The sequence below is a fragment of the Populus trichocarpa genome, chromosome 1, assembly GCF_000002775.5.
Source record: "Populus trichocarpa isolate Nisqually-1 chromosome 1, P.trichocarpa_v4.1, whole genome shotgun sequence".
NCBI classification, from domain to species: Eukaryota; Viridiplantae; Streptophyta; class Magnoliopsida; order Malpighiales; family Salicaceae; genus Populus; species Populus trichocarpa.
Window position 1 is genome coordinate 29,561,931 of NC_037285.2, and position 19,395 is coordinate 29,581,325.

General features: G+C 34.8%; 2 protein-coding genes, 1 non-coding gene and 2 pseudogenes across 3 annotated transcripts; 2 read left to right on the forward strand and 3 right to left on the reverse strand.

Annotated features, from left to right (window-relative positions):
- The first annotated feature begins 5,068 nt into the window (after positions 1-5,068).
- On the forward strand, positions 5,069-7,913 carry LOC7496807 (uncharacterized). The gene is made up of 2 exons (XM_052445187.1): positions 5,069-6,123; positions 7,336-7,913. Exons 1-2 carry the CDS (start codon positions 5,350-5,352, stop codon positions 7,549-7,551), a joined length of 990 nt encoding a protein of 329 aa, XP_052301147.1. The 5' UTR covers positions 5,069-5,349; the 3' UTR covers positions 7,552-7,913.
- A 22-nt stretch (positions 7,914-7,935) lies between these two features.
- On the reverse strand, positions 7,936-11,086 carry LOC7496808 (probable protein phosphatase 2C 26). Its single transcript, XM_002299969.4, has 11 exons — positions 10,837-11,086; positions 10,316-10,367; positions 10,142-10,221; positions 9,739-9,820; positions 9,455-9,525; positions 9,270-9,349; positions 9,072-9,169; positions 8,532-8,655; positions 8,368-8,450; positions 8,225-8,273; positions 7,936-8,157 (listed from the first exon to the last, which is right to left on the reverse strand). Exons 1-11 carry the CDS (start codon positions 10,986-10,988, stop codon positions 8,033-8,035), a joined length of 996 nt encoding a protein of 331 aa, XP_002300005.1. The 5' UTR covers positions 10,989-11,086; the 3' UTR covers positions 7,936-8,032.
- Positions 11,087-11,164: 78 nt separating this feature from the next.
- Positions 11,165-11,235, forward strand: TRNAG-GCC (transfer RNA glycine (anticodon GCC)). Its single transcript has one exon. It is a non-coding gene; the product is annotated as a tRNA-Gly (tRNA).
- Positions 11,236-11,478: 243 nt separating this feature from the next.
- On the reverse strand, positions 11,479-14,786 carry LOC18095138 (uncharacterized; annotated as a pseudogene).
- Positions 14,787-17,545: 2,759 nt separating this feature from the next.
- Positions 17,546-19,177, reverse strand: LOC18095139 (shewanella-like protein phosphatase 1; annotated as a pseudogene).
- Positions 19,178-19,395: the final 218 nt, after the last annotated feature.

Genomic DNA, 19,395 nt, shown 5'->3' on the forward strand with positions numbered 1-19,395 from the left:
GATGATCTAGACTCATCAGTAGCACGACTAGATCCAGCTCCTGCTCTTGCTTGAGTGGTCTTATCCTCTACCACGAAATCATGAAGACTTAATCTCTCTCCAAAGGTTTCAAATCTAGTGCGGCTAATATTTAACCATCGAGACGTTACGGTGTAAACTTCGTTTTCTTCATCAGTACTATAAAGATAAGATGCGGCCTCTCAACCTTCCCGTAGCAAGAAGCCAACTTAATAGTAATAAAACATTAATATTAAATTAAAAGATAAATATATTAAACTCAAAGGTTAACATATATTAATCATAAAAAGATTTTATTACTTACGTGATGTTGAATCTATTAAGCATGTTGCTCATACTGCATATATCCAGGTGGAGGAACTTGCTCAGGATTCGGAGCAATAAACTCCTCATCAGTAATCACAAGATGCATCTATGTAAATATCTCATTCCTCATCGTGATACATAAGTATTATGCCGACCTAACTACTTGTAATCATCATTTTTACCTCTACAAGTAATGGCGTGCAAAGCATCACTCGTATTGATATCGATTAGAATGTGTTATCTGTAGCCGAACTATCACGTTACTTGATTCGGGCAATATAACTCGACCATCTTAAAACATATTAGCTAGACCATTGTTGTTCATATATCCATCCCGCTAGTGCAAACAGTTAGAGTAATGGCCAATCTTTCTTCCGAGTAAGGCATCCATATGACCTGCAGATTATAAGTCAAATAAATATCAAACAACAATAATTCGGTGCAGTTAATTATTTTATTTAACAAATAGTTCAAAAAATACCTAGATAACATGTTGTCTATCTAGCTTGCTCTAATAAAATGATAGCACATATGCTGGATTATTTTCAAAAACTCGTCTAGCACACCACCTCCAGTTAAAAACATGTTAATTTAATTGTATTTTTCAAAGTTTCAAGAACACAATATAAATGTATATAATTGCAAAAATAACATCGCAATACATGCATCCTAGTGGGAGATGAAATGTAACCCTCACAGTTTGGATTGTTATATCCGGCAATCTCGATATTTGGAGTCTGCCTATATGGAGATGTTCCCATGACCATAACTATTATTAAATAAAAACATTTTGTTAATTTCGTTGTCCAAGAAGCATTCAAATCTAAATAGTTATTTATATTTTTTTTATTCATAATTGTAGAAGTAGCAAACATCCCCCCGACCTGTTTGACTTCTTTAATGCATGAAAGACATAATTGTTTGTACAAAGATGTCGATATAGCAAATCCACAACTATATATGGGGATATTATCAAAAAATTTCAAGAGCGTTAGATAAAGCAAATGAACATATCTCTCTGAGAGGTTAGTGAATAATACAATGTCAAACAGATGAAGTATATATGCTCTGACATACCTATAAATAAATTAATGCAATCATAACATTAAAATCATAATTAATTTTATAGCTCCGCAAGACCTCCTCATCACCATCATCTGGTAGTGTCAAAAATATCTCATCAATCCACTTAAAACGTATTCTACCCCCCCGGTTAATTCAAAAGGAGGGGGTAATAATCTAAATGACCGCTTGTATAACGCAATTCTATTGCAAACACTAGTAGATGTGACTACCTGTCTATCAATAGGCAATCCAAGCAAAACCTTCACATCCTGTAGTGTCGATGTCATCTCACCATATTTAAGATAGAACATGTATGTCTGACGTCTCCATCTCTTAATCAGTGCATGGATCAAGCTATGGTCAAGACAACTAACATACGAAAAACCAGTCTGGACCACATATAGCTGAACTCACTCATGTAGTCGCATTCACCTATGTGTACGAATAAATAGTGATCTCATCATGCATAACAATTAAAATTATAATTATTAAAAATATAACATTTAATTATAATTAAATTAAACATAAATTAAAAATATATTAAAATTAAATATTCTTACAATGCCAACAAATATATCCTCTGATCGATGTTGATCCTGCAACTGTAGAATAGAAGTGTTGGCAGGTCTAGTAGGCATGTATTGTGGCTTATGCTCATCATGCTCATACATATGCTCTACATGAATATTATAGGCATGCTCTTCATACTCATAATAATGCTCACCTTGATCACTGTCCAAATGTAGATGCTCTACCACCTCAGGTGCATGCACATGGCATCTTATGTAATAATATTGTGATTGATGTGTAATTATTATATAAATTTAATATATTTTCAAAAATATCATAATATATCATAACTTTGTCAATAGCCTCTGCCCTGGGAATTTGTCGTTTTCTTAGAACCATGAATAAGCACCTCAAACATGTGATAAAATTAATTTTAAAAACTTTGAATGTGGAGAACTGGAGAGGCAGAGTCTAGAGTGAAAAAAATATTGATGAGAGAGGAAATTGCTGGATTTTGTCAGAAGTTTGTTTATTCTGAGAGCAATAAAGGAAAACAAATGTGGAAAAGAGAGAAAGAGCTTCAGGAGACATGTCAAGATGCAGTTTCATAGAAGGGATCATCCAAGTCTAATTTCAATTCCTTTTCCTTCAAACAGTGATCTTTTGAGACTAACGAGGTACTTATATTTATTCAATTCCGAAATATGTTCATGAATATTGGCAATTTGATTGCCATGCATTCGCAGAATATAACGAAATTACAGTTAAACTGTAGAAAGAAATTCGTATTGTCAATAATTGAATGTTAAAATAATAAGCTATATCACGTAACTAATAAAATCTGAATTAAATAAATATTACAAACCTAAAAAAGTAATCCGAAAATAACAAATAAAAATTTCAAAACATTTGGAAATAAATCTCTCTTTTGTGCTCTTTGTTTGGGAATCGAAGGAGAATTCTAGGGGCGTCCTTTTTTTCTCAAGTCAGCAGCGATGTTTCCAGTGTTGCAGCATTTTGATCGTTTTGTTCAATGGGAACACAATGTCTATTCTTGTACAGTCGTTTGCTTTTTATGTAATTTCTGAGCAATTGAATGCTTGCATTTTGGTTGCTTTACTTACTCTGTTAATATCACAGTGAGAAGGTTGTTTAGGAAAGGGTAGAGATCAAAATGCTTATGATGCTGTGGTAAATGTGTGTGGTCTGCAACTTAGCTCTTGAGGGTTCTGTGCCATCATTCTATAGAAGGATTGGTCATAGTGTGGGTGGAATTCTGTTCTAGAAAGCATTTGTGTTGGTGTTCCTTTTCTTACTCTCCTTATTGTTGTGTATCAAAATTATAATGTAGTAAGAAGCTAATTGTAGAGGACTGGAAGATTGGTTAAAAGGTGCTGGAAAAACAGGGAGCAGAAAGTTTGGTTACAAGACAGAAAATCGCAGGGATAATGCAGGAATTTATAAATTTGGAAAGCAATGCAGAGAAAGAAACTGAGGAGAAAGGCAAGAGAGCTTCAGGAAATTGCAGGGATAATGCAGGAATTTGGTTCCATACCTAACGTCATTCCATCAGAGCTGGTCCGCAACGCTGATCCAATTGGGTTCATTGAAGCTACCTTGACCAAGATGGAGGCTCCATTTGAGAAGCTGCTTGATGGGTTTGATCAGTCCTTGAGGCCTACTCTTATATTGACCGATCCTTTCTTGTTTTGGGTGATTGGTGTTGGGAATCGAAGGAACATTCCGGTGGCTTCATCTTTTCCTATGTCTTCAACGGTACTTTCTGTGTTTTGTCATGTTGATCTTCTTTCACAACACGGACACTTCCCCGTGGACTTGTCAGGTGAGGTCAAATCTTAACTTTCTTTCCTCTTTCAGGGAGAAGGGTTTTCTGCAAGAATTATTCCACTGCCTTAGCAAAATTTCTACAATCCTAGTTGAATCGTCATTGAAAATGGATTCATAATTGTCCTAAGCTAGCATGTGAAATCTATTATACATAGTGGATTACATCCCTGGAGTTTCTCCATTACGGCTACTGGATCTCCCGTCATTCATTTTTGCAAGCAACCACTGCATATTTCACCGAATCTTAGATCTTATTTCGTGGATTCCTAAATCCCAACACCTCTTGCTTTCGTCAATTTATGAGCTTGAATCTCAAGACATCGAGTCTTTGAAATCAGAGCTTTCTATTCCCGTTTATACCATTGGCCCTGCCATACCTGACCTGAGACTTAGAGACCATTCTTCTGCAAGTAACAATAACAATGAACTCAACTATCTAAGATGGTTAGATTACCAACCTGAAAGTTCGGTTCTAAACATAAGCTTTTAAAAAATTGTATCTAAAGGTAATTGTATAAAAAAAAAAGATGTAATTACCATTTTTAAATTTTGGATTTTGGAATGTCATATAGACCATTGTGAAATTACTAAACTAACATTAATAGAAAGATATTTTTGGTTTTTAAAGAGCAAAATAAGTATTTCACCCTAAAAATCTAAAATGCCACTAATTTCTTATGTTTTTTTTTCACTTTGGCCTCTTATATTTCAATCTCACTCTCCCCTAGTAAATTAGCCTAAATTGACCTACAATTTGATCCAATAAAAGCTAAATTAAAAAAATAAAATAAAAAACAATATAAGCATGGTGTCCATAATGTTTTGTGAGGGGATTTATAGTGTATTTTATACAGTGAATTTCCCACACTTTTTAAATTTACTTATAATAATAATTTTCTAAGTTTGCTTTCTTGTATGATAAATCTCACAATATAGTTTTCTTGACTCTACAATTTTATCCAATAAAATCTAAATTTAAAAAAAAAAAAAAAAACACTATAAACATGGTGTCCACAATGTTTTGTGAGAGGATTCATAGTGTATTTTATATAGTAAATTTCCTACGCTTTTTAAATTTACTTATTATAATAATAATAATAATTTTCTAAGTTTGCTTCTTGTACTATAAATCTCACAACGTAGTTTTTCTTGGCTCTTGTGTGTGATTTATAATGTGTGCATCTAATCACATCAAGAATTCTTTTAGGGACCTAAATACAAATTAGTTAAGCATTTAGGGACTAGCTTGTATTACTATTCATCACAGGGCACCTAAACTCCATTCTCACCACCGTCTAGACTTTTTGACATGACACACATTTTTGTAAAGACTGAGGGAAAAAAAAAAGAGGACCCAAAATCTTGGAAACCCTAATCTGTTCAATTGTCGGTCAAAACTTGCAAAACCATAAAGGACAAATCTTTCTTTTTTTTCTCTCTGATAACCCCAAACAGAAAGCTCAACACATGTAAGTCAGTGTGTATGGCTATAACCCTTACCACCCAACACCAAAATCTATCCCTAAACATTAACCATCAAAATCTCCCTTTTTTTCACATCACCAATTCACTCCGTAAAACCCTGAACAATTCTCCACCACCATGGCCACCGACGCCGCCGCCACCAAATTCCAAAACCCCGCTGATTTCCGGCCCGATTTCCACCCGGAGAAAATATCCTCCACAACCACCTACGATGGCCTCCATTTTTGGCAATACATGATTTCCGGTTCAATAGCCGGTCTTGTAGAACACATGGCTATGTTCCCTGTTGACACGGTCAAGACCCATATGCAAGCAATCGGGTCTTGCCCGATTAAATCCGTAAGCGTAACTCATGTCCTCAATTCCCTTCTTAAATCCGAGGGCCCTGCTGCCCTTTACCGTGGCATTGCCGCGATGGCTCTCGGCGCTGGTCCCGCCCATGCTGTCCATTTTTCATTTTATGAAGTCTGTAAGAAACATCTGTCGCGAGATAACCCAAATAGTTCCATTGCGCATGCGGTTTCTGGTGTTTGTGCAACGGTTGCTAGCGATGCGGTTTTCACACCGATGGACATGGTAAAGCAGAGATTGCAATTGGGGAGTGATAGTGTCTATAAGGGTGTTTGGGATTGTGTTAAGAGGGTGGTGAGAGAAGAGGGGTTTGGTGCATTTTATGCTTCGTATAGGACTACTGTTTTGATGAATGCACCATTTACTGCGGTTTATTTTACGATTTATGAAGCTGCGAAGAAGGGTTTGATGGAGATTTCGCCGGATAGTGTGAATGATGAGAGGTGGGTTGTTCATGCTACTGCGGGTGCTGCTGCTGGAGCTTTGGCCGCTGCAGTTACCACACCACTTGATGTTGTTAAAACTCAATTGCAGTGTCAGGTATTGGTCTTCTTACTCTGTTTTTAATTCACAGTGAACTACTTTGCCAATTTGAAGAAAATATTAGGCTAATAGAGAGAGAATGCCTAGCTTATAAAAGTTGTAATGCAATTGAAATCAAATTTTAGAAGAGGTTTTAATGATCTAAAGGGCTGATTTTGAGTGGCCAAGCTAAGCTAATGTTTGGTAGACCTCCAGATGGTAGAATCATACGATCTCTGATCTTGGTGTATAGGCACACACAATAAGAAGATGTTTTTACAAGGAAAACTGAATCGTCATTAGGAATTCCCTTACGAAATGCTTCATTTATTGAAGATTTACAAGGATGGGTTGCTAAATGCTTCATGATGAATTAATAATCACACTCTTCCAGCTTCATATCTGATATTTATACAATCTCTTTATTTTTTGCACTGCCCCACTCTGACCAACATATTCAAAATTTCTCACATACCATAACATCAGTATTCATTTTCTGGTTGAACCCAATATAAACTTGTAGCAATCACACAACCTGAAGATTTGGTGTTTTGTAAGTATTATAGATGTAAAGGAAGGAATTTGCCATCTTTTCATTGTTTATACTTTAAAGGGTTTGGTTTAACTTTCGACATCTGACTATCTCATATCAGTCTCGCTTGAAATCAATTTTACAAGAGTTGGTCGAATGCTAAATTGGTATTCTCCTGCAGTTGATATCATGCCTCAGCCTGTGTGTTTTGTTTGTCATTGAATTTCTTACAGCTCGTCCAGCAGAAGGCTGTTGGTTCAACCGATGAGTCGTGGTCAATTGAACTACCTAATCAATTTAGAAAGTATTAAATTAAACCATCAAAATGCTTAAGAAAAACAATAAGATTAGAACTGAAGATATGTAATCACCTACTCCTGAACTAATTCTACCTGATCCATTTAGAAAGTATTAAATTAAACCATCTAAATGCTTAAGAAGAACAATAAGATTAGAACTGAAGATTTGTAATCACCTACTCCTGAACTAATTTGGACACTTGTCAATTTTACCATGCCTTTCTGTGTGTGTTTTGTGATGTCTAGTCAGTGATCCTTGTTCATCGATGATGAGTTTGTGTTAAATTTCCCTCATTGTCACATAAAGACAGCAGGATGTATTAATTTGTGTATCATCTCTTACAGGTGTTAAATTTCTCTTTATAATTTGATAACAGCTAACTCTGATTGGATTTGCAGGGTGTTTGTGGGTGTGACAGATTTAAAAGTGGTTCGATTAGAGATGTGATTAAAGCAATACTTGAAAAGGATGGCTACAGAGGCCTCATGAGAGGTTGGATCCCAAGGATGCTTTTCCATTCACCTGCTGCAGCAATCTCTTGGTCTACCTACGAAGCCTCCAAATCTTTCTTCCATAAACTCAATAGTAACAGTAACAGTGACAATGTCACTTGAATAACCAAGGACCAATAGGCATTCATTATTCTGCAGTTGCATCAGCATGTACAAGTAATGGGATGCATCACACGAAGGATCACAGACATGCACTTGTACCATTTCTCAGGCCTTGTTGCTAGCTGTCTATTTAACCGGTATTACGAGTCCAATGGAATGTTCAGATAGAATGTGCTGGTGTGCATGTAGCTGCTCCTTTAATAATCCTACTGCCCCTGCAATTTTTTTCCCTTGTAATCTTCGTTTTCATGACCGTACAAGATTCTTTTATTGCAACAAAATTTTTGACCTGTAATCTGGATATTCAAGAGTTAGTTGTCCTTGTTATAGCTTGCAGCTATTGAGTTGGTGGAATTCTGCTATCATGTCTGAGTCATTCTAAAATTGTAATGAAATGTGGACAGTTTCAACTTGCTTGGCAGTCATTACAGCATCCTGAACTTTACAAGACAATCAAGAAACAAAGAACAGAGTTTTATAACTATGATTCGAGTTTATTTTCTTGTTCTGTATGAGCTTCAATTGTCTGATCCTCAGCCAACAGGGAGATATGTTGTGACCTCACAACCTGACCAACAATCACAGTGATATCATCAAGTTTCCCACCTGCCAAACAAAGAACTTGGTCACTTGTGGTATTGAGGAAAAAGAACCCATCTTTGTAAGTTTTTACCAGTGAGCTTCATGCCAAGAACTTTCTTCCAGAAAGGAACATCAAAGCCCTATCAGGAGCATTCACAAAGAAAAAAAACGTCAGACTCGTTGGAAAGATGATTTAATACTCAGCAGTACAGTTATCATTCCAAATAATGTTACCTTTGATCTGGCTTCCAATGAATAGGGGGATTCAAATTCTGAATTCGTAGAATGAATGCTCGCTAGGTTAGCTAATGCCTTTGCTAGCATTGAAATCAAATCTCAATTAGAAAAATGTGAAGTTGATTGCCAAATACAAGTTCTTCTGATCTTTGAAGACATACCAGCCGCAGCAACATCACCATGTCCAGCAACTGTCGAAACAATCTCATGATCAAAAACGTTGTCAAAAAGCCCATCTGAGCCCATCACTATGGTGTCTCCTTCCATTACTTCCACCCTGCTAACCTTTTTAAAGAGATGATACAAGCAATGCAGATGATAAGAAGCTTACTAGACTGCACAAACCATTTTTCATTCAAAATAAAAAACAGCGAAGTGGTAGTAAGAGTGCATGAATTCTTTCCTGACCCACGAGACATAATTTTTGTTTGCACAATCATTTAGCTCATCTTTACAGAGGAGGATGAAACAAAGCGGGGTGCATGGTTATCAACTGAACCTTAAGGTTGATAAGCATTTAATTATCTTACACATGAATAGCTCAATGGATCATGAGAATTTAAGAAAACATTACCATTTCTGACATGAATTCAGTGTACTATCAGCATAAGATACTCAGCTGAAAGTACCCAGTAGACATTAAAAATATAAAAAAATCCCACGTTCTAGTATTGAGATGTGAGATATAAAAATCACCATACCACCGCATCAAGGTATGTTTGCCCAACCATTTCTGAGCTCAGCTGGTAGGGACAATCGAAATAATGTTCTTGTGGAGATGTGGAAAAAATTATTCGGTCTGAAAGTTGAACAAATAATCAAAGTTAAATCAATTTTAAAAGAAAAAAAGAGTAAAAAAAGAATGGCAACAAGAACAAATGAGAAGTAGGCCACAGCACCTCCACGGATAGCCCTCAGTCCACAATCCCCAACATTAGCGATTTTTAGTGTTCCATTCGTCTCCAACATGGCAACAATTCTACTCAACCAAGAGGGAAGTGGAGCTTAAAGATGATACCATGACGCCCCTAAACATATGGTCTAAGGATGATACTCTTGGGAACTATGGAGTGGATCAACTTACACAGTTGCCGAACCTACAGCAGAAGTGGCAGCATGTGCTTTCCTTATGAGAATTTGGGGATCATAGTTAACCTGCCAAATAGCAAAGACCACTAGATGTATTAGCTGAAAGCAAAGTAAGCAACCAAAAACATTCAATTGGCAAGTAAAGACTACAGTGGCATACAGTCCTTGTAGAGATTGTTTGAAGAAAAACTAATAAACCAGAACATAACAATGAAATATATATATATATATATATATATATATATATATGGTCTTTAACAGGTATTACTATGGCACTACCTCCTCATCCTCCACGAGACATGAAGCATTGGCCATCAATTCCTGTGGGAATAACGAAGGATCGACATTCTGTTCAGCCCAACTGAAAAGAGCATTTAAACAGCATGAAAACAGTCATAATTCATAAACACCGTCAAGAAATATCTTGTGTCACAAAACTTTTCATACAAACTTCACACATGCTTATAGGCTTGCATGCCAAACAAAAAAAATCTCTTAAGTTTCTCGAGAGCAGAGCCAAAATATTTGCAAGTGTTTGACTCATAGCTTATTTTATGATTGTCAATGTGATGCAACTCAAAATCAGTCACACACATACGTTACAAGGAAGCCTATGGTTTTCACACTTCCAAAAATGCATGATAAAAAGGAACAACATATATACTGATGTAAACTTTCATACCCAGAGACACCATCAGCAACAGCAATAACGCCACCATTGTAGTCGCTGACAAGGAATGCATCTTCCCCACCTCTTTCGACCTATTTTGAAAGACCAAGATTTCAAAGTTCAAAATAATTAAATGGTACTAACATCCAACATTTGAAAGCATAAAGATGGATAATATCGGCACACCTTTTTAGGATGTGGAATCAAGTGAGTTCCAATGCAAAAGGATACCTCTGACCTAGAAATATTTTGAAAAAAAATAAATAAATCAATAAACTTGTTCAATTAAAACTAAAATCAAGGCTTGCTTTTACATGGTACTGAATCCGTCATCAGCGTGAACTTCTTTTTCTAAATAATCACTGTATAAGAAAAATAATTTTTGGGAGCAAAAAACCAAAAGTACAGGAAATCTCTTTACCAATATCAAAGAAATGAACAAAACGACTAAAATCATTAAATAAAATGATAGTAATTATAAGCTTTTTTCCATTTAATTTACATCGACTGCAGAAAGAAACCAGAATCCAAACTTTTCCAGGCAAAATTTAGCAGCAGTTCTCTTTAAAGGACCTAACTAACTTTCTTCGCTGACTACACTGTTGTGTTTTCATTTGCAATTTTTCTTCTTTTTTTTTTTTGATAATTTCGGAAAGGTAATTCAGTTGGCAAACAAAGGAAAAGATAACATGAGAGAAACAGCTTACCGAATTGTTTTGGTTTGTGATGAAGCTGCATAGCACAGTAACCTGTGTTTCTTAGGAATTGAGTTTCTGTTCGATGACGATGATAATAGATTAGGAAAAGAGGTTGGGAGAGACCGAGAAATCGAAGCCCTGAAAACGGTAACCATCGCCATTTCCCGCTTCAACTCTCTCTCTCAAGTAACTATGCAACACCCTTACTTGCAGAGCGAGTTCAAATCAAATGTGTGGTTCCTAGTTAAAACTTCAAACAGAGCACTTTATTCGAAGCCACCAATAGCAAGAAGTCAATTGTTAAAAAATGATTTCTCTTGGAGAATTATAACAACAGGCACCAGTGGTCTAGTGGTAGAATAGTACCCTGCCACGGTACAGACCCGGGTTCGATTCCCGGCTGGTGCAGATATTTTTTTATTTTTACAAATCTTTTATATTAATGAGTTCAGAGGATTAGGCATTTGACATGCAGTGGATTGGTCACCTTAGGAGATTGAGGCAAAATTAGACACGTGTGTTACTTAATTACTATGAGATTTGGGATTTTGCTTTCTGTGCTTTTTATTCCATTTTTTTTATTTGAAAAATGCTTTTATAAAAATTATTTTTTTTATTTTAAATTATTATTTAATATGTTAATATCAAAAATAAAAATTAAAAAATAAAACTTATTATTTAAATATATCTCCCAACAAAAATATTTACCTCTTTGAAACTGTCTTTTCATGCTACTCGTACAGAATAAAAATTCATACATTTAATTATTTGGCGCACTAGATGATCTGAATCTATAAATTGATGCAAATTAATCTCAAAGCAAAACTGAAGTCGCAAATCATGGTGCAAGAAATTTCTAACTGCCATTCACAGGGAGTCCCTGTGCGCGTAGTGCTCCAATTGTGATGATGTGTTGATCAGGAACCTCTAGAGGCACACCTCTGGCTGGCTTCTCAGTGCCTCAGGCGCCTATATTCTCTATTTCTGCTTTCTTGTCCATTCTCTTGACAATGCCAGCAATAACCTGATAAAATGACTCGGATAAACTCAGCAAGATAGGAAGCTCCAAGAGTGTAGATTAGAATGAGTTACTGCTATATGGCTCTGGTTCTGTAATTTAAGAGGCAATGATAAATTTTTACCTTTCCAGGTCCTAATTCGTAACTCTTCTTCAGCCCTTTGGCCAGGAGAGTCTTCACTGTTGTTTCCCATTGAACAGGAGAAGTCACCTGCAAGTTTGAATTTACAGGATCAAATTATGGTTTCCCCTGCTTTATCATGGAGAAGCAAATTGCGTGTAGCTTACTTGGCGTGCCAAGATCTTTTAATTGTGGCAGGATCTGCATGTGGTTGTGCATCAACATTGGATATAACTGGTATTCTTGGTTGTCTAATTTCAGTGGCTGCCAATGCAACTTCCAATCTTGAGACAGCTGGTTCCATGAAACTTGTATGGAAAGCACCAGCAACTGCTAAACGCACCTGAGAAAAGTGGGAGCTATGGTCATTGGCAGAAGCAAGATGGCCACACAAAAAAATAAAAATAAAATAAGGAAATAAATTACTGTCATTCGAGCTTTGAATGACTTTGCTTTAGCCTAATTACCCTACCAAAATGCATCAGCATCGAAGTTAGTACACATTAAATTAATAAATACACAAAGAATTGCAGCAACACTAAAAGACACAGATCTGAAGGAACCTTACAGGACACAGGTAATTCGCAATCTGAACTTTATTATCCTCATCAACATCTTGATTGGCTGCATCACACAACTGTTGAACTTTGTCTGCGTCCAGTCCTATGACACTGACCATGGCACTTTCAGCAGCATCGGCAGCTTCCTGGAGGCAGTTTCATTGAAAACATTATCACTAAAAGATGTCATGAAGCACTCAATTTGAGGTGCATAGAGCAAAGCCATCTCATGGCCAGCTATGAATGTTCACCTGCATGGCTTCACCCCTTAGTTTGACCAGCTTGAGTCCATCTTCGAAGCTATAATAAGATTGAATCCAGAGAAAAAGGACATGAATACAAAGAAAAGTAACATAAAAGAAAGATAGGAATCATCTGTCTTCAGGGATTAAAATTTATAATTCTAAAAACACAAAAGCATGTACCAACTAAAACATTAAATATGATGCTCCATCTACCCAAGTCTCATATACAGAAAGCAGCATGACAACAAGCAAATAACACCCAACTGTGGTAGTCATCAATCAGAATTGAATGTAACTAGATTATTCCAATTTGCAAGTTGTTCAGCACAGTTAACCCACTAAATGAGGTAGTCAACAAGATCTTAAAAGAAACACTGTTTTGGTTGCATATTTCCATATAGCCATGCTTGGCTCACCGAGGAATAAATGAGAATATGAGCCTGAGCGGGGGGTTAAGGAGCTCATACATTAATTTGTGCAAACTCGTCAACACAATATCAGTTCAATTCAATTGCGAGAAAATTACGTGATGTTGCTTCAGTTTTCAAATACAACCGTTGTTTTCTTGAGTTAAATGCTCACCTGAAGGCTCCAGCAAATGCTAAAGCAGTATATTCTCCCAAGCTGAGACCACATGTGACATCAACAGAGTTAATTATCTGCTGGCCTCCATCACGAGCTCGGAGCACTTCAACTGCAGCTAGACTTGTGACATAAATAGCAGGCTGCAATGACAAAATCAGATGCTCACTATTAACCATCACTTGGAAATCCCATGCAATAACAACACCAGATGCATGGCGGCTAAGCATCAATTTCACCAGAAATCAATGTAGCTATTTAGACAAAAAGGTTGAAAGAAGTGGCTTCCATAAGACAAACTATAAAAGAATATTAAAACAGCAAAATAGAAGGAAAATAGAGAAGGATGTAAATAAGTGGCATAGTGTTTATCCCAAGTTAAAAAATAAAATCAAGGGACCAAGCCAACTGGTGATTTAGTAAACCAATTACATAAGAGCTGCTAATTAAAAAAGAAAATGTTGATATCTTTCAAAAAAGTAGAGTCTCTTCAACCATACATGTCGCATCAGGTGAGCTTGAACCCTTATGGCATGAGTAATGGTAGATTATTGCCAGCACAATTAAACCCAAAAAAAAAAACATTGCAAAATAGAAAAAGAAAGTACCTGGCTTATAACAGTTGAATCCAGTTTTTTTTTCGGACCACTGGTGCAGAGTTCTACAAGATCATACCTGTATCCCAATTATAAGTAATTCCAGGCCGGATGTCTAAAGCTGATTTTTTTGCAACCCAGGATTTAGAAGAAATATTTTTTGAATGCTTACCCCAATATATCATTTGCTTTTTCGTACAACTGAGCAGCAGCTGACACGCTTTGAGCCTCCTTTCCCATCCCAACAGCTTGGGCACCCTGAATTGCTTATAAAGAAACAAAACAGCACCTCCAAAATTAGGACAAGCTATTAACAACTAATTCACTGTTATTAAGCACCGATTTTGCAGTCCAAACCCAATTAAACATAAATTAAGCCTTATCCGATCATTCCCTGCATCGGTAATGTAGCTAGCCCATGCAGGTAAATTAGAGACGTGGCTATCAAGAAATCAATTGAAAACTAACCTGACCGGGAAACAAAAAGGCAGACGTAGGCTTATAATCGATAAACAAAGTATCATCAACAACAACAGTTTGATTTTGAGATCCAACCGACAAGCTCATAAGAATCCTAGATCGTTTCCCATTTTTTAGACCAAATCCTCGAATTCTTTTATTAAAAGCATCGGAAGACGTGAAAGAGAGGGTTTTAAGAGAGACGGAAGGGAGAGCGAGAGAAGAAGATGCCATGGTTGAAGAAGGAAGTGTGCGTATGATAAGAGGGTTGTAGTAGTGGTGGTGAAGGATATTGCGCATGTGAATTTGGTGCTTGTAATGTAATGGGCAGTAGCGGAGTTTACAAAGAGAGACGTTGGAGATGGCCTTGAAAATCAAAAGTTGGCAGCCAACTGCGTTTTTGTTTTGGGTGGATGAAATTCTATTTTTTAAAGTTTTTTTTATTTAAAAATATATTAAAATAATATTTTTTATTTTTAAAAATTATTTTTGATTTTAAAATATCAAAATATCTGAAAATAAAAAATAAATATTAATTTAAAATTAAAAAAATTAAAAAATATAATTTTTAAAAAAACATTTTTGGAAAGTATATTTTTTGTATATGCTTTCTTCTACTTCATGAAAATTTAATATAATTTTTATTTGGTTAGAAATCTTAAGTTTTGATTGAGAGTTAAAAATCTCAGGAGGATTTCAGTTAGATTGTTTTTTTTCCAGTGGAATCTGCAATTTATGATTCTACGAGGGTTCATGTAATTAATTATACTCTATACTACAAAGGTATTGGTGTGCAAATCCACAAGCTGATGTTTTTTAGTTAAATTTTTTGTCTTTTATTTTTTTCTTTTCATTATTTTTGTTTAATTTAGTTTTTTAATATTAACTTTTTTTCTATTTAGGTATTACACTTTTAAGACATGAATTCCAGATTTGACGGGTTAACCTGGTTTTGCGTATTAACCCAGTTAACTTAATTTTACTTTTTTAATTAGTTTTTTTCTTCCAATTTCATTCTTTAATATTGATTTGATTAAAAATTAAATTTCATAATTTATTTTGTTTATTTTTTATTAGATTATCATAATCTCGCGAGGGGGTTTTACTGTACCCATTCTCACAAAACACTATTCATTGGAATAGTGTTTTGCTTTGTTTTTCCTTTCTTTTCAATTAATCTTTTTTTTTGTTTAATTTCATTCTTTAATATTAAAAAAATTTATATTTAGTTATCACATTCTCATGACACGGATCCCAAATTTAACGGGTTAACCCAGTTGACTCAGATTTTGTTTTCTTTCAATTTCATCCTTTAACAATGATTTGATTGAGAATTAAATTTCATAATTTGTTCATGAGAATAATGCTTAACGGATTAACCCGAGTTAACTCGAGTTGTTTTTTGTATCTTTTATTTAATTGATTTTTTAAAAATTTTATCATTCAACATTAAGTCGGTTAAGAAATGAGCTTCATAATCTATTTTCATTTGGTTTTTATGAGAATATCTTGGTTTTAAGATCAAGGTCACAAGTTTTGACATTTTAACCCTGGTTAAATCAGGTCGTATTTTTTTTCTGAGAGATTATATTGTTCTCATTATCATTCAACATTGGATCAGTTGTGAATTGAGTTTCATAATCTATTTTTAAACTAATTGACTCATTTTTTCTCTTTTTATAATTGACTTTTTTTTTTCAACTTCATCAATTAATATTGTATTTAATTGGGAATTAGGTTTCATGATTTGTTTTGGTTTGTTTTTCATTAGGTTATCATGGTCTCATGACACATTTATAGTGTTTAACGGTTAACTCGGGTTAACTTAACTTAATTTCTTTATGTCATTTTTTAATTAAGATTTGTACAATTTTCATCATTCAACATTAAGTCCGATATGGACGATTGAGATTCAAGCTTAATAATTTGTTTTAACTTTCTCTCTATAAGGTTATCTCTGTCTCAAGATCAAAGTTGTTGATTTGACAGGTTAATCCAGGTTAAATTAGATTATTTTTTTTTCTATAAAGTTATCTCACTCTGATGACTCGGGTCATGAGTTTGGTGGATTGATTCGGCTTGTTTTTATGTTATTTTTTTTAATTGGTTTCTTTTTGTAATCTCATCCTTCAATATTGGAATAGTTAGAGATTGAAATTTGTAATTTGTTTCAATTTGTTTTTCATTGGGTTATCATGGTCTTATGACCCAAGTTACAAGTTTGACATGTTAACCCGAGTCTTTTTTTAGGTCTATTTTTATTTGATTTTTTTTCAATTTCATCTTTCAATATTGGGTTGATTGAGAATTAAGCTTAATAATTTATTTTGATTTGCTTTTTATAAAGTTATCATAATCTCATAACCCGGGTCATGAATTTGACACATTAACTCAAGTTGTCTAAGGTCAATTCAATATGTTGTTATTTTAATATTAGAAAAAAAGATATCATCTTGAAATTTTATTTAGTCAAAATTTATTTTTACATGTTGTATAAGTTGTTTTTTTACCAGTAAAATTAACCAGGTTACATCGGGTAAACCCTCACATGATTTAATTTTTTCCCATTTGGAAAAAAAACATTAGCAACATTAGAATATTTTTTTTACATTTAAGAGAAATTTAACTTGACCTGCAGCGCGGCACGGGTTAATTATCTAGTTAAGATACTATTTGATATGACATTTGCAAGAACTAATTTAACTTATTTTTTACTTTTAATTTATAAAATAAATTATAAATATGTCTGTTAGAAATAATTTTTGACATAAATAAAAATTATTTACAAAACTAAGTTAAAATCTTGATTTAATAAAAAAAAATAATTTTTTTCTGGATTATAATTCAAAGTTAAGATTCGTTTTTTACAAATCAAGCTAAACATGGTCTTATTATCTAGAAAAAAAATATTATACTATGAACTACTTTGTTGTCCTTGAAATGATATTGAAGTAATCGTGTACAGGGATCGTTTAAGACCAATATTTTGCTTCATTTTGCTAACAACTGTTCCATTCCAATTTTGAAGCTCTTTTTTTCTTCATTCATCATTTTCTTCCAACAATTTCAAATACAGCAATAATAAAAATAAACAAAACGATATAGCGGATAATTAAAATGTATATACGGTGGGCGTTTGTCTATTATCATTTTCTTGGAACTGGCATAGAAGGGAAATTATGAATATCATCATCCTCACTGAGACCTCTCGTCCATTGAGATACTTCCTTGTTCATCCTCTCGATGCCATATGCAACTGCGGAATTGCCGATGCTCCTTTCAGGCATCCCAAACAAGAAAGGATAAAAACGATCTTACATATGTATTGGCTAGCATGAACATCATCACAACCAAGTCTTCCAAGTAAAGTGCTGCTACTGTTATTTCTTACCGTGTCGAGGGAGAAGGCCGCCATGGCAGAATATCCAGTCATTAATCTCGAGGACAACAGCATGTTGTGCCAATTGACATGCTAATGGACCACCTGGTCTCAACATGATCGATCTGGCAAATTATTACCTCCTTTTGTCTCTGTCCTCATAGTTTAAGACTATATCATCAGTAAATGTTCCACATGCGGATAGATAAAGACTATAGAGGGAAACTTTCTGTGGAGGAGCAGAAGGAAAACAAAGAAATCCACTGCATCTGATAATTGAAAGGACAGAAGATTTTTGTACCTTCACCAGATTCCAAGGACCCCAATGATTCTGAGACAATCTACGATCTTCTACTTGTCTTTTAGACTCTCCAATCCAACCAAGAAATGCATTTTCCCAGTCTTACTGGTGATCTTCCGAGTACGCCAGGAAATCTGAACATTCATCAATGCCCCTGATTCAACATATCGATAACCTGCCCCCACATTCATAGTCTCAGACTCTCATGATTCCCATTGACCTACCATCAAAACAATAATATAGTTAAAATATAAACAAATAATTTTTACAGGAGAATAATATCCTGAAGTTTCACAAGAAATCCTTTAAAATGAATATATTAAACTCAATCACCGAAAACTTTGCAGGATGACAGAGGATTTTATGGAATAGACATGGTAGGTAGTCATCTTATAGGAACTTCAATAAGACTTCCGTATAATGTTGTGCAATATTTAAAAATTAGCTATAGCATGATGTTGATGTTGCCTCACTAACAGAGCGTATTACAAACCTGAAAAACAGCTCCACCTTGAGCTTTTGCCTGAATACCCAAAGAAAGTAGCGAGGACAATATTGCTATCTCTTCCTCACCTCGATCGAGTATATCTCCGAGCTGAATCAATGCCTGCATTTCCAAAGAAAATTACCTACATCAGATGACAAACATAGAAGTTAATTTGACGAGGATATACCGTAATCCAGGATATCACGTATAAGATCAAAGTCCATAAATTGTAAACCAATAGTAGTTCGAAGTTTCCTGCATATTAGACGGATGAAAGACACGGTTTCTCCGCCTGTCCATAAATCTTGACCATCAGAACTCAGAACGCCAGCGATCTCAAGTGCACATCTTGCTTGTCAAGATCTCCATGAAGATCTCCATCTATGAATACAAGTCAAAGTAGAAAATAAAGAAAAAAGTTCAATGAATGGCATGCATAAAAGCCAAAACAATAAAATGCTAGAATTAGTTAATTAGAATGTTTCTCTTCAATACACGACATCTCCGCAAGTATCTCTTTGAAAAATGAAAATTCAAATTTGAATTGCACAAAGTTAACAAAAAAATCTCCTTTGGAGATAGAAATCAATGACAAATTATAAGTTTGATGAATTGAAAAGGATAAATAGGAAGAAAATCACTTGTGTCAAAGAATTATTTATATATTCTCTAACAAACGCAAATAATTCTAGTATATTGGTGATTGAAGTGTCCTTTTGACTCGCAGCATCTGCATTCGTAAAATCCCGCCCAGTTCACACTTGTGTGGGGGAGAGAAGTCCTTGAAAACAACTTCATTTTAACCCATTTCAGGTCCGTT